Raw genomic sequence first — 16,429 nt, forward strand, 5'->3', positions numbered from 1 at the left:
GCTGTAGAAGGTATTCTACGTTTAAAACGAAGACTGGATCATAAAAAATCTTGTCTTGAGTAGTTTGTTTTCTATCACCCGATATTCCGTGATTATGTGACGGATACGAATGTTATATTTTCATAGACAAAGCAGTTGACAAAACATGTTACAATTATATAATGGAGATTATTTCTCTTTTATAGATAATAAATGTATTTAGCTACGATACTTAAATCAAAAGAGATTAATTATTTGATTTAATCATTTTATATTACTTCACATGATTTTTTTTTCTATCTGTACATCTTTTTTTTAAGTTGTTCTGTTGCCAGTCAAATGATTTTCAAGCCTATTTATTGACACTATAAATTATTGAGGCCTCAATGGCCTAAACTAATTTTAAAATGTATTATAATGTATGTATGTATTTAATTGTTTGATGTTAACACATGCTATAATCATACGCAAAATGTCGGATGGAAAGGCCAGATTCGAATTTCGATTTTTCAATTAAAAATAATTTTGTTCATTGTTCTTGTATTCCCCGAATATCTAGTTTGAGCTATTAACAATCAATAATTGCTATAATTGTCTATAATATTTGTTCACTTACGATGATGCGCTTTCTCGTTAAATTATCGGCTTGCATTAATTAATCAAACACAAAATAAACTTTATTCAAGTAGGCTTTTACAAGCACTTTTGAATCGTCATTTGACAATAATGTGAAGCTACCACCAATATTTTATTTTTCTCACGCACACTAAGACATGGTGTAAGAACGAGCCTCACCCATATCAACGCACGCCGATAGTTTAACGCATTGTTTGAGAGTGAACAGAGCTTAACTAGACAATTATTTAGTACGAAAGCAAAGTTTGAATTATTTGCTACTTATAATATATACATTGCAAGACAACAGGACTGGAGAGTATATATATGGTTTTTTGTATGCAACTCAAGTGTTTGCTGTGACGAAAATCATGTTACCTCGCATGTATTCGGTCTCACAAGTCTTGCTTTAACATGTTTGTGGCGTAATGCTTATGCTATTAAATATATCAATGTACAGTCGGGGTAAGACAAGGTTGGTCGCCTTAAGGTCTATTTTCGTGTGCTCAGTATAAGGCGATAATCTGCTTTGACGATTGAGAATGACATATTGCGTCACAATGATTTGCTGTTTAGATTCAAAAGGTCCTAAAAGTTTAAGACTTGATAAAGGAATTTGAAAACTGACGAAGGTTTTCTTACTCTGACTGTACAAAATATACAAATGACTCATTTGCAACGGTAATAATGTAAATGTATCTACGTGTCTTTCAGCGAAACAATATCGATGAGAAGTCTTAGTAATCAATAAAATCCCTCAATTACTTTCTGGAGCTTTTATCAAAGTGACCTTAACCTCAAACCAGAATGGTCATTGTTTTGTGGAAACTGATGACGGAGCGATAGCAGACCAATGAGTGTTAAGTTACATATTAGTTTATCATTATAAAATAAGTATAATAATTTAATCTAAGTTCAGTTAGTCTACCTTTAATATAAGGTTTTTTGTTCTATAGACATACTTTTATTCGGGCTAAAGTATTGCTTTCTCGCTCTCTCATAAGAGTTGTAAAAAGTGTAACAAGTCTTCTCGTCATGTTAAATACAAATAATTTATACAGTAAGTTTTACATTATGGCTTAATAAGGGAATTTCTACTATAATGTGTTTTCAAAATATGATTGATGTATTGTTAGTTTCACAATTAACAACACTTAAGTCAGGTTGACAAATATAACTAAATATTGAACACTCATTGGTTGCCTTATTACGTCATTAGCTGCCACTGACCAGTGACTATTCAGGTTTTCGATTTATTTATTCGGAAAAATGTTCTCAGCTAAGCGCTTATTGGTCAATTTTTGACACCTAGCAAATGACAAGTGACTTAAGCTGACTTTGAATAAAGTTTCAGGTATAGACTGGTAACTAAGTTGAAAGCATCCATATCTTTCGTCTCTTTTTCACAGTTATGTTGACATATTTATGTCCTTGTCTGAATTAAAAGCAAATAAACAAAGAAATTGGATTGTATTCCGCATCAGTACAATACGTGTAATAGTTATTTACTATAACCCATTTATGTACATTTATTTCTGTAGATACTCTTGGAAAAAATACCCTAATTGTATTTTATAATTTGTTATAGATTTGTATATGTGTGAATGCTGTCTACTTAATTTTAATTTATTCACGCTAAACTAGTATCTAATTCATACATGTAAAAATCAAATTCCCTTGATTGATTTGTTATGTTTAAATGCGAGGGCGTGTTAAATAGTGGTTGTTAATATTATAGAAAAATAAATAGATTAATTAAAATAGTGTTTTATTTTGATCAACCATTAAATGAACATTAAAAATTCATGAATAAAATAACTGTAATAAATAACATCTTTACTATTCTACGTACAACATGAAAATACTGGAATATTTTGTAACGGCCATGATTTAGTTAATTCGACTTCAATTAATATTCTGATGTAAATCCGTTAACCACGAACCTGAAAAAGATGACAAAAATGCAATTTGCAATGTTCTTGTATTTAACAGATTGATTGAAAAAATGGAAATTGGATTTTTTTTTAAATTTACTTTGAGCATAAGTCACATACAAAAATATTTTACTTTGTACTCTAAAGAGAACACATAGGACAGGATAGGACTTTGATATAAATATATCAAATTAGTTTTAACAGGTGAGGTGAGGCCTTCTCATAATAAATAAATTATTACATTCCTTAAAAAAAAATTGTTTTTTTTTTTATATATATATAAAAACTGCTTTCTTTACTTCAATTGACGCTGTAACTACAATTATCAAAAACGGGATATTTATTATGTTTTTTATTTTTATTGTAGAAGCTCGATATTTCGACATTATCTACGAATGTCTTGTTCACGAGAATACCTGAACAAAATATTAGTTTTTTATAACTATACCTAATAATAAAAATGTTGATTTAAAATCTTGCCTGGTAATATTCTGAAAGAACTGTGAAACGTGTCTGAAAATATCAGTAACTATGAGCACAGCTTTTGGTGTGGTGATGAATTCGTCCGGAGGCTGAAACACCTGATGATGAATTATCTTCTGTTGACTTCTGAAGTTGTGATGACCCTTGCCCACCTTACCGAAGAGGTTGTACTGAATAAAATAATATAATTAGATATTAAATTGAGCGGTTCAATACATACTGGACTGGGCATACAAAGAAATCAAACAGCCTTGTAACACGTGTAAACTTTCTGCTTTCATTTAGCTCATCTGACGATACTGTATTTTTTAGCAGAAAATGCTGCTCTATTGACTGCACACCTATGGAATGAGATGATCGCCTCCAGGTTGATTCAAATAACAAAAATATGTTTGTTATTGTATATTGTAACATGACATTAAAAAATAGAACCCGCTGAGTTTCTTTCGCCGGTTCTTCTCAGGTCTGAGGTGTTAAATTCCTAAGGTAGGTTTTTGACTATCAATAAGAAAGTGTAGACTTCTTTTCACTTCTTTTTTGAATAAAGGTTTTTAACTTTGACATGACTTTGATTTCCCAATTTTAGCCAAGCTTATATCTTCTTTTTTCCTACCAGTGTCCCAATCTTAGGAGTATTTGGGAAGTCCGGTGCAGAATGTCCATTCCTTCCATTCTCCACTATAATTCGCCATAGTTCACATCCATCTCTCTTGCATCCATACTCATACATACACATGTGTTCTTAGGTGGTCCTCTTCCCCTCCCTCCCTCTACCCTCATGCATATAACTTACCCTCTATAGCTATGTATGAATTTAGTAAAGAAAGGAATTCTGTAATGTGCGTAAAAACTCAAAGTTTCCCCATTTACGAGAATAGCTATCAGTTTTTACACACTTTACATTGAAATTGTGAATTTGATTCATATTGTCTTTTTAGTATGTAATATAATAGTACTACTGTAACGTGAAATATATTTGCATTCATATATACAACTTTGTGATAATGAAGGAATGTTACTTAATGTTTTCCATTGACCTATTTATTTAAGGTATGTGTACCGCTAATATCTTTTACTGCGTGGTTTCTTTGTCGACAGAGTATTTTATGAGTAATGTGTAAGTTAAGGCTCCAGATAATGTTTTTTAATTGATGAAAAGAATGATTCATAATTTCAAACTTAAAGTCGTTTTACATTTAAAATAATCTTGTATAATTACTAATGATTCAAAAGTGCGTGTAAGAGACTACTTAGATGAAGTAAAGTTTAGTTTTGGCATCGATGTATCTTTTTCAGCCATTCTTCTATTTTCTATTGATTCTCGATTGTGTGATTGTGTTTACTTGGTGGTAGGGCTTTGTGCAAGCCCGTCTGTGTAGATACCACCCACTCATTAGTTATTCTACCATCTCATGGTGACCACTTACCATTAGGTGGCGCATATGCTCGTCAACCTTGTGTAGTTACAGTTCGTTATTTTATTCTTTAATTACGTATACTAATTAATACTCACATGAACATCCGAAATGTTTATAGGATTGTCAAAAATAATCCAGACTACCACTTCGTTGCACTCCGGCGACGTCAGCGACCCGAGGTATGTAAAGTAAGAATTTAATTTCGGACTTAGAAGCTGCCTGAAACAAATTTACTTCAATGATGTAAATATTTAAATAGCAAGACCTGTAAATGTGCCACTATTGAACTAAAGCCTACTTTCCCTTTTGAGGAGACGGTTGAGAGCCTAATTCGACACGATGTTCCAATGCGGGTCGGTGGAGTACTATTGGGGCACAATTTCATTCAAATTAGGCATATGTAGTTTCCCTACGTTTTTCTTTACCACCGAGCATGAGATGAATTATACGAACTCGATTGAATGTTAAGGCCATGCCTCGCCTGCCACCCTGCTGCAACGAATTCGATGACGTCGAGTGCGATTCGCCCTTGACACTTTTCTCCTGGATCAGTCCCTTATAATTTTTAAAATATAGATTCATCAGTTCATGGCCGTAATTAAACGGGAAAGATAAATGTTTATTTGTTCCTCCATTTCTTCACTCTTCACTTTTCTTATATTGACATTTCCCATAATGTTTTGTTAGATTTCGTGCTTACTTGTAATGAATAAAAACATGTTATAGTGATTTACGTATTTGATTGCAATACATACATCGAAATTATATAAACTGCTTTAAAAATAGGTGTTATATGAAACCGTCTATGGATTGTAATGTTAATTTTGACCAGTAATTTCCCAATTATTAATCCCTAATGCTAAACGGTTTTATGTCTTTGAACTTGTACAGTTTCCGACATTTCGTTTTAATTTTAATAGCCCTAAAATTGGTAATGTAACGAAATTGACAATCATTTTTAATTTGGTTAATATGGCGACATTCCTGGATACTTCATTGTTTAGCTCGTTTTGACAACACTATGTATTCAAACAATGAAGACGTTATATTATAAAAAAACTACTAAACCAATATATGTAAGTCTTAGTCTTAGTCGTTAAGAAAGAAGGATGTAGTGTATGATAAATAATTATAGATAATTATAATATAAACAGCTGAGCTTTGTATTTTACCCATTTTATTATGACTATTGTTTTGAAAGACGTGAATTTCCTATTTTTGTTTTTATCGATAACCTCACTGATGTATATAATATACATCGGTATATTATTTTATAATATATAAAATAATATACCGATGTTGTATATAATTTTGTATTTGTAATGTTGTGATACGTACTAAAAAAGTAAAACAAATGAAGATCGTTGTTCTTTAATTCTTTAACTTAATTGAATTAAAAGTGTCATTGTTTGTTGCACAGACTTTTTAGATTTTTCCGGGCAAAACGGTATCAAATTTAGTAGAGTTAAATTCAGAGTATTATTTTATATTACAATTATGTACATCTTAGTGACTACTTTATTAGTCTAGGGCATCAATCTTGGAGATTAAAAAGCATTTTTTTTCGGTTTTTCTATTGTGACAGTAGCATCCTGGAGTCTGGTAATTGAAACTTCCGTGCGCTTTGTCATCTCTTCCTGGACTTGAACTCTTTGTTCGTGTCGAAATTTAGACATCCCATAATTAAGAGATTTAGGAAATAGGGAGTGCGCTTGCGTGCTATAACATGACCTTCACATGTGGCCGTGACCTAAATCGCTCAGGTGGACATCATCATCATTTAAAAACTAGCGCGAGTAAATAAGAACCTTACACGAATGAGGTCACTATACAAAAATACACCCTAGTACATAGAACTTAAGATTCTAAGTGTTAAGAATCCTGAACGCGAATACCTTATCTCTTTAAGTGCCGAACTTGTTACATTCCTAATGGTGGATAGTATGTTTATTACCTTAAGTTTAAAATAACTCCACTGACTCTGTCTCCAGTCCTCATTAACAGTGGAATGTGTTGCACGATCTGTTCAGACGCCTCTAACTGGTCTTCGTTCAGCTCTGGTTGGACCTGCGAGCCAAAAAAATCTATGTAGAATTATATACCTATTTGCTTGTAATTTTTTAAGTCCTTATTGCATAGAATTTGTTAAGAATATATAAAAGAAAACCATTTAAATTCTAAGTATTCACTATGGTCTTGGTCTACCAAGAGTGATTTCTTCCAGGGAACTTCCATTAAGGAATAAGGTAGAGCAAGAATCGGTCATAATGTGCAACTTAAGGAACATAACTTGTACAACTTAAAAAAAGAACAAAATAAATCATTAAAATAATAGTTTTACGAATTTAAAATTGCAAGCAAAATCATATCTAAATCATGTCTAACTCATCATAACTCTATTGGTTTACGCGGCGAACGTAGCGTAACGTAGTAAATCACTGATATTTTCCAACGTCATCAACAGTTATCGTCATATTTCGATGAATTTTTGAGTTCATTGCAATATTACAGACACTCGGTCGTACTAATATTAACATATAATTTACATTACAAAATACGGAGAGTATTGCCAGTCCATCTTTTTTTCTCAATGCTGCTGAAACATTCAGGTCAGCCCGCACGTGTACGAAATGAAGTTCCATTGGAAACCTGTAAACATTATTGTTTTTGAACAGTTTTTAGGTGACTGTAGACTTTTGAATTATATTTCCTTTGATATAGCCGTTCGATTTAAATCATGGAACTCGAGCTAGTGTGCAGGATGGCAGAATTAGACTGGTAGGAATCAAAATTTCTTCGACTTATTGACAATGATTATCTAATAAAAAATATTAAAAAATACGCTGTGAATGAGTTGTCTTATTTATTTAAGAATTGTCTATCAAAACTTTACCAACTGTGCAATAAAAAATTTGGATAAAGGGTTGGCATTTTTTCGAGCTGCTTGCTGGGCATTAAGATCGTCAAGAAGGTTGAATATATCGCTTAATATAAGGTATATCTATCATGTTATTATTACTTGATTTTGATTAAGTATTAGTAGGCTTACTTAGCTCCATTTATAGAGTGCTCTGAAAGCCAATGGAAGTGTAGTTGTTCGAGGCGGTATGTATGCTTCAGTGGTCCACCGGTTATTCTTGGATGCATGTCGGGATCGCCTTCCGTACTGAACTGAACTACAATATAAAAATGAGAGCCGAGATGGCCCAGTGGTAAGAATGCGTGCGTTGTCTTTATAATTCATCTCGTGCTCAGCGGTAAAGGAAAACATCGTGAGGAAACCTGCATGTGACAAATTTCATAGAAATTCTGCCACATGGGTATTCCACCAACCCGCATTGGAACAGCGTGGTGGAATATGTTCCAAACCTTCTCCTCAAAAAAAGAGGAGGCCTTTAGCCCAGCAGTGGGAATTTACAGGCTGTTGTCGTTGTTGTTGATAAAATCCTAAAGTTAATTATAATTTTTTGCTGGTAGATACGACCTTACGGTCATAATATGATATGAATAGAACCGATTAAAGTAAATAAATAATGTAAATACATTACAACGACATTGTTACGTTGATTGCAAATAGGCTATTTTTATTTGGTTCCCGAATTAATTTTTGCTGGTTCTATCTATATATAATCTGCTGGTTTATGTGTTTACAAACATAGTCATTGTCATAATCTTGTTCAGTTGTTACAGAATCCTGGCTCTAGTGTACTGTCAAATATTATGTATACTCAGTGGCGGATTTACCAATAGGCTAAGTAGGCTGGAGCCTAGGCCGGCAGATTTAGAGGGGCGGCAAATTTAGCCCAAATTTGTTATTACTTTACAGAAATATAAAAAAACTTTTAATTATATGTATACACATTACGTCCGTAATCCGTATACTCGTCACTACATAGCGGGTTGGAAAAATAATCTAGTAACTGACAGAAATATCACCTAGTTTATAATCATACTAATGACGGGAAAAAACAGATGTAATGAGGGCATAAATCGTAAATGTTGCAAAAAAAAGTAGGCGTGGCAAAAATTAAATAGCCCGCTAGTCAAAAAATTTAATAAAAATTTAATACTCTAATCAAAGACAATAGGATGTTTTATACTTACTTGTATGGCCATTATTGATCCCAGATGATAGGACGTTATCATAACCAATAAACTTGAGTCGACCTTTTGTAATAAAATGCCTGTCGAAGTCTTTAATGACCTTTTTAGTCTGGATGTCTATTGGTGACTGTCTCTTACCCCCTTTTTTACAAAATCCCCCCGGCCATGCACTTTCATCTGCAAATATTACACACAAACTAAGCGCCAAAAGTTTGACTTAATATAACGAGTTTATGACATAGTTATCATCTATAGTTTTGACTAAAGTACACAAGAACACAAATAAGGTTTTGGGAGAATACACTATTGAAATGATAACGTACCATGGTAACTCCAAACAGGGCCGTAAAACGTAATGCATGAAAATAAATCTGAAAAAATAATTTTTATCAAAAATTTTTTATACAAATACTATAAATACAAATACTATAATTGACAAAAAAGTCCTAAGTCAACTATAATTTTTTGCTTGTAAATATGACCTTTCGGTCATAATATGATACGAATAGATAAATATAACTAATATATAACATAAATAATATATAACACCAAATTTACAAAATCGTACGTATTATGTTTTTTCTGAAAAATCAAGCATATGCAAAGTAAATGTAAATAAAAACGTGAACGTAACCCTGTCTGTCCCCCTTCGTGCTAAAACCGCTGAACTGACTTGTCTGAGATGTTTTTTTTTTTATGGAGATTGAGTCACAGGAATGGACAAATTATACTTCTTTAATCCATCCCTTCGGGGATAAAATGGGGGATTAATGATTTGTGTTCTAAAGGTAAAGTTAAAGGAGAAAGGTATGCTTTCATTTTTGAAATACTATTAGGAATTGGTAATATTGTTTAATTTCTTTTTTAATTATCATTTGATTAGTTATATATAAAATACACTAGTCTATGTTTACACTTTCCCATAAGTCAATAACAGCAAATTAATATAACAGCAAATATATTAATAATATATTAATAATATATTAATAATATATTAATAATATAACAGCAAATTTGCAAAATCGTACGTATTATGTTTTTTTCTGAAAAATCGAGCATGTGCAAAGTAAATGTAAATGAAAACTTCCTCTTTTGAAATCGACCAAAAAAACGTGAACGCTTTAAACTTGCTCCAACACGTCAAAGTTAACATACAACAAACTTCGCTCGAAACGTCTACTTGACCTAGTTTTTAAAAGAAGAGCACTTCTGTTAATTGCAAGCAAAGAAAGTTTATGAAAACGACGTTTTCGGAAAAAAACAACATCTTTTTCATAACAATAAAAAAATTAGGTGGAATAAATAGGTATGTATATGGTATATTCTAGTCTCTTTTAGTATCAGTAGCAAATTAATAATGCTGTAGATTTCAAGGGCCTAGAATCAAATCCCGACTCGGCCTTATAAAGTGTTCTCCAGTTTTATTATTATGTAACAATACTCACAAGATTTTCAAGTTGTAAAACAGTAGTAAGTCATATTGATTGAAAAAGCTTCATCAAAAGTATAACACCTCGCGTTATTGCCTCCATTGGTGACACTGGTTCGTTTTTACCCAGAGGTTCGGAATTTCGATTTAACGGGGAAATGCTGCTAGCATTCTTGCTACCACGCGGTCAAAATTTACAAGATATTTTAGGATGACATTTAATATTAATAATTCTTATATTTATTGAATCATGATTATTTTGCTATAAAATACAGCTAGTTAAAATTCTGTTAGTGTGAGTTTCTATTTACTTAGCATACTTTATTGAGATATATCTTATGTTTATTGAATAGTGATTATTTTGATTGTAGTTTCATTTTATTTATTTCTTAATTTTATTATAATATAATATACATGTATGAAAGCAAACACTTACCTATATATAGAACTACGATTATATACACTCTCTCCACGAACATATCTCAATACGGACGTGAATAAAATCGCCTTACAAATGATATAAAATATTCATGCATGCATGTTATTTACACTAACACTAACTTGTTTTCAATAACATCATTGTGTATTGCAATGTTTTAATTTACCGCGATAAATACAAACATAACTATATCAGAGTCGTTATAACCTCGATCTCACATAGGTATATTTACCATCTGTTAGTCATGGAAAATAGAATTTAGAAAAAATATTAAGGAACGTTTGTGTGCAAAAGGTAGCCTTTACAATTAATGAGTTTATGATCGATAGCACACCTTGGGAATGAAACGATCGCCTCCTGACTATTTCATCTCATATTAAATTGTTTATATAATATATGAGACAAACAAAAAAAACCTGCTGAGTATCTTTCGCCGGTTCTTCTCAGGTCAGGGTATTTTCTTTTCCGAACCGGTGGTAATGTTTCAATTGAACATCAATAAGAAAGTGTAATGCTTCAATATTGAATAAAGTTATTTGAGTTTCAGTTTGAATGGTAGGCTTTAATGATTAGACATGGCTGTTAAGTAAACTTGCTCTATAATATATATCGCGCAGATCACTAATGCCTTTTGTTAAATGGTTTGTCGGAATCAACGGGGAAAATGTCTTTTGCAAGTTACGTGGAATGTTTGGGGCCCTAAAACAAGTTTACTAATTCACTCCTGTAATTCACCGGTACGCTCTTTCAAATGCATGCCAAAAAAAATCGTGATGGTAATTTAATACTGCCAACTTCCCAAGGTGTAAATTGTTATGGAGATTATTTCGGTTGAAAATCTCTAACACTTTTTGTTTTTTAAAGCTGGGATTTAATCTACTCCTCATCAAATTTAACTTTACCATTGGTACAATGCATGACGTTTTTATTGTCTGGATATCCTTACACCTACATAGTGTCGTCTATTAATCACTGATAACACTACTTTACAAATTTTTTTTTTTATACCCCGAACCGAATATATGTCAATATGTTAATCTACCTTCCCTAAATCTAAAAGTGTTAGCAGAAATATTTTATCACGTCGAAATTTTTTTCTACCGTCAATTGTTTTTTTTTAACTACCCGACGTGGTGGTGATATTTTATTGTTTATTCGTTCGCTTCAAACGACAGTTACTTTGCTTTGGATTGATTTAAAATGGCTAGCAGAAAGTGCAAACAAAATTCTGACCGTTTTTGTTATGTTTGTGGACAGTTTATATTTTCAAAAAAGAGAAGACCTATTGTAGATTCGTTAAAAATTGCATATCTTCATTATTTTGGATTTCCTGTTGCAAATCAAGATAAAAAGTGGGTGCCTCATGTGTTTTGCGAAAGCTGTAGAATCATCTTACTCCAGTGGTCATCAGGAGAAAAAGTTTACCTTCCATTTGGTTCGCCAATGCTATGGAGAGAACCTAGTAATCATGAAAATGATTGTTACTTTTGTGTTACGAAGACATTGGGATATAACAAAAAAAATAAGGCAAGTATTATGCCGATGTTCCGTCTGCTACTAAGCCGATTTTACATTCAAAAGATCTACCCCATCCAGTTTGTCCCGGTAGTTCGAGTGCAAATATATTAGATGACAATAACAGTGATGTTGAATTCAAGTCGATTTCTAGTGATTCTGGCGAATTTTCACCTCAAGAATGTTTTCTTGAGGTGAAAATTTAATTAATCTCCACATTTAATTAATCAGGCTGAATTAAATGATCTCATACGAGATTTACAGTTATCAAGGTCTAAAGCAGAGCTTCTAGGCTCCCGTTTACAACAATGGAACTTGTTACTACCAGATACAAAAGTTACGTTTTTCAGAAACAGAAGCAAAGTTCACTCAGAATTTTTCAAAAGAGAAGGTGAATATTGTTATTGCACAGATATCCCGGGACTTTTCGAAGCAATTAATCAAAACTATGATAAAACAGAGTGGCGCATATTCATAGATTCTTCAAAATATAGTCTCAAAGCTGTTTTATTACACAACGGAAATAAGAAACCTTCCATACCAATAAGACACGCAGTGAATTGTAAAGAGAGCTATGAAACGATGCGTACTTTGATTAATTTAATAAAGTATAAAGAACATCAATGGAAAGTGTGCGGCGACCTCAAAGTCATCGGTATGTTAGTGGGATTGCAGGGTGGTTACACGAAGTACTGTTGTTTCCTTTGTTTGTGGGACAGTAGAGCGAAACAACATCATTATGTAAGGAAAGAATGGCCTGTTCGAAATGAGTATATTCCGGGCAAAATGAACATTAAGCACGAGCTGTTGGTCGATCCAAATAACGTCACTTTACCCCCTTTACACATCAAACTGGGGCTCATGAAAAACTTTGTAAAGGCGCTTGACAAAAACAGTGATGCTTTCCGGTATTTGCAAAAAATATTTCCAAACATTACAGAGGGAAAACTGAAGGAGGGTATATTTATTGGTCCACAAATCCGTAAAATTATAAAAGATTCTCAGTTTGAAAACCTTTTATCGGTTAAAGAAAAGTCTGCTTGGAACTCATTTAAAATGCTTGTAGAAAATTTTTTGGGAAATAAAAAAAAGTGAAAATTATGAAGAAATTGTTAACAATTTATTGAAAAACTTTCTTGATATGGGAGTAAACATGTCATTAAAGATTCACTTTCTACACTCTCATCTCAATTTTTTTCCTGAAAACTTAGGAAGTATGAGTGACGAACAGGGTGAACTCTTCCACCAAGATTTAAGGACTTTCGAAGAACGACATTAAGGATTTTGGGATGAAAATATGTTAGGGGATTACTGTTGGTCTATCATAAGAGAAACTGATTCAAATAACTATAAAAAGAAAGCAAAAATTAGTCATTTTTAATTTATTTTTGTATTAATCCTAAAGTTTTTGTATTTCCCTTCAAGAAAATAAATATTTTTTAAACCAGACGTGGCAGAATTTTTTTATTATTTTTTCTGGATAGTTCTACCTGAACACAAAATAAAATATCAACTTTCAGCTGGGGTATGAAAACCGTGTAAACTAGTGTAATTAATATTCAATTCCGTTTTCCTAATGGTTAATTACCTACTGGTTTCATGGACAGCGCAATTTTAAGCACTGAAATATGACTTCACGGTGATTATTCTTTGGACGCAAAAGTCTGAAGATAACAGGGTCTTAATAAGGTTTGATAAATATAAAGAAACTCGTACGAACATAATTTTTACTACAGGTACTTTATAGGTTTATTTTATTATACGTAATTAAATGAAATACAATTTCTAACGTTAAACATAACTTTCTTATAACTTAATCAACCTATGCAGAAAGTAAATAAATAAGTTTGGCTTTAACCTATGTTATTTGGAATATTCCCTCATAAAGTTTAGAATTTAAGTATAATTTATTTTTGTTTAAAAAATGTCTAAATTACATTTTTGCCCAATTAATGTTCTTAGATATCTCAGTGGATGGAATTTCTTTTCAGCGGCTTAGTCTTTAGATAGTTTTCGATTGAAATTAGCACGAAATTCTATAATAGTTTTAGTATAAATCAATGAAATATATAACCAACTCGATGATCATTACAGTTCACACCCTCACGGGATATATGTCATGCGTTCGGATACACATCATGGCTAAACAATGCACATATTTTAAAGAGTAAAACGTCCACAATATTAATAAGATCTGCTGTATCCTGGTCGTAACGAGATAATAACGTTATCTGAAACCCCAAGTCAAAGGTATATTTAGAATCTAGACCGCAGGACGTGTTGATAAATCTAGGTACAGTAAGTGGTAATAACTGCTTGGTATTTTATAACTGGTGTGCCGCCTCCGTTCGGTACGACTTTATAATGACAGGACAGATGATGACAGCTATTTTTTAGAAGTTCTAATATTGCCAAGTTCAATAAAATTGGCCAACATTTTTAGCATTACGGTAAAACAGCACTTGTGAACGCATGAATGTTAAAAATTAAAAAAAAAAAATCAATGTTTAAAATTATTTACAGTTTCAATGTCTATGGGCATTGGTGGTAGCTTCACTTAATTGTTAAATGACGATTCAAAAGTGCTTGTAAAAGCCCACTTGAATAAAGTATACTTTGATTTTGATCACTTAGCAGGTGACCCATTTGCCAGTCCACCTATCAATATCAACTAAATATAGTTAGGTAAAGAAACGATTGTCTTAGAAAAAAGTAAATAAAAAAATGACAAAATGAAGTTGCCAAGTTTATTTCGCCAGTTCTTTTTTACTCAAGTGAATGAATTTCTACAGTCATATTAATGAGGTAACACATTATTTCGTAAGCCTGATAACATTTTATCAACAAAATTATGATTTATATTTTTATCTCAAACATTTTTACTAATAACAATAAAAATATAACGCGTTATTATCTTAAGTATTTATTTATATTGTTATTTTACAGCTATTGCCTGAATACCGCGCGATTAAAAAATTAATTACCAATAATTCTGTACTGACTTAAAGTTAAAATATGACGAAGCTAATCTTTGTTTTACATAATCTATTTAAATTCTATTACAGGATTTTTAACGTATGTTTTTTTGCGGAAATCCTTGTTGATGAAGAAGTAAATTCATTGGGATGTGATTAAATTATCCAAAATATAGTCATTATGTTAGAATAAACGCCAAAATTGAAGTAAATTATTTATAGAATTTAACATGTTTTCAGTTTCTTTATTAAAAATCATAATCTAAATATACTTTATTCAAGTACAACTTTACAACTTTTACAACAGGTACAGGCTTTAACAACTTAAAAAAAAATTCAAAAGAGAGTCTCTAGCTCCAAGATAAATAGACCGGCTGCTCTTTTTTGTAAAATAAAAACAGATTCAATATCTGCAGCGTTACCCCAAAGTATTATGCCATATCACATATCATTGTGAAAATAACCAAAATATATTAAACGTGCGTTGTCAATATCAGTTAGTTGACCATATTTACAACCAGTTATGCTGCGGAGCTGAGTCTTCCTGTCAGGGACGATAAATGAGGACTCCACTGAAGTCTGGAAACCAATGCTATAACATAATAACACGTAATAACACTGTATTATCGGATACATCAAGATGGCCACTGTTAATAGATATATTATTATTTTGCTTGCCAACATGGTATGGTAAAAACTACAACTTTTGTTTTTTGAGCATTCAAAACTGAGTTATTTACTGTAAACCAATTGCCTATCAGTGATAATGCACCGTTTACATCTTCATAGTTAGTTTATTTCCTGTTCACATTAACGAACAATAAAGTATCGTCAGGACACAACACTACATCACAAATACCTTTAATATAGAAAGGAAGAGCATTAATATATACCAGAAATAGGAAGGGACCCAAAATAAAACCTTGTAGAAAAGCCATTTTTAACGCAGATCCAGAATAAGACGAATAAGACTTTATACCATTAATGAATACTTTTTGGACTCTTTGACTTAAGTATGAAACAATGAGACCAAGAGCTTTACTTTTAATGCTGTAGTATTTGAGCTTATAAATAAGCGTCTCGTGTTCTAAACAATCAAATGCTTTTGACAAATTAAAGAAAAGTCCAATAGCATTCTGTGACTTTTCTTAAGCAAATTGTAAATATGTTTGAGATTAAATATGTTTTACCTATTGAAACAGGTCTGTAATTACTGTCTCTGATTCCAGTCTTAAAAAGTATACATACAAATAATATATATTAAAAAGTAACAACTTTACTACATTTTAACAAGTTAGGAAATGAACCCGTGCCAAAACTCTCGTTAAAAATGACTGCTATATACGGAGCAATATCGTATATAACAAATCGTCTATACACTAAGTAACCTATTTATTGAGCTTCATGTTGTGTTAGTATTAAGTATTAATTTTATTATTCACTTATCTTTATAATTCATCTTGGGTTGATACATTTTTTAATTAATTATTATTAAGTAAATTAAATTAATACGCTAAAACTCACATATCAATCAATTT

General features: G+C 31.8%; 1 protein-coding gene across 1 annotated transcript; it reads right to left on the reverse strand.

Moving 5' to 3' along the window:
- Positions 1 to 2,360: 2,360 nt before the first annotated feature.
- Positions 2,361 to 10,528, reverse strand: LOC124535358 (carbonic anhydrase 1-like). The gene is made up of 9 exons (XM_047111556.1): positions 10,399 to 10,528; positions 8,857 to 8,904; positions 8,534 to 8,710; positions 7,479 to 7,605; positions 6,976 to 7,078; positions 6,384 to 6,496; positions 4,525 to 4,648; positions 3,009 to 3,181; positions 2,361 to 2,537 (listed from the first exon to the last, which is right to left on the reverse strand). The coding sequence occupies exons 1-9, from the start codon at positions 10,439 to 10,441 to the stop codon at positions 2,504 to 2,506; spliced, it is 942 nt and encodes a 313-aa protein (XP_046967512.1). The 5' UTR covers positions 10,442 to 10,528; the 3' UTR covers positions 2,361 to 2,503.
- Between the last annotated feature and the right edge of the window lie 5,901 nt (positions 10,529 to 16,429).

This window comes from Vanessa cardui, chromosome 14 (genome assembly GCF_905220365.1).
Source record: "Vanessa cardui chromosome 14, ilVanCard2.1, whole genome shotgun sequence".
Lineage (NCBI taxonomy): Eukaryota > Metazoa > Arthropoda > Insecta > Lepidoptera > Nymphalidae > Vanessa > Vanessa cardui.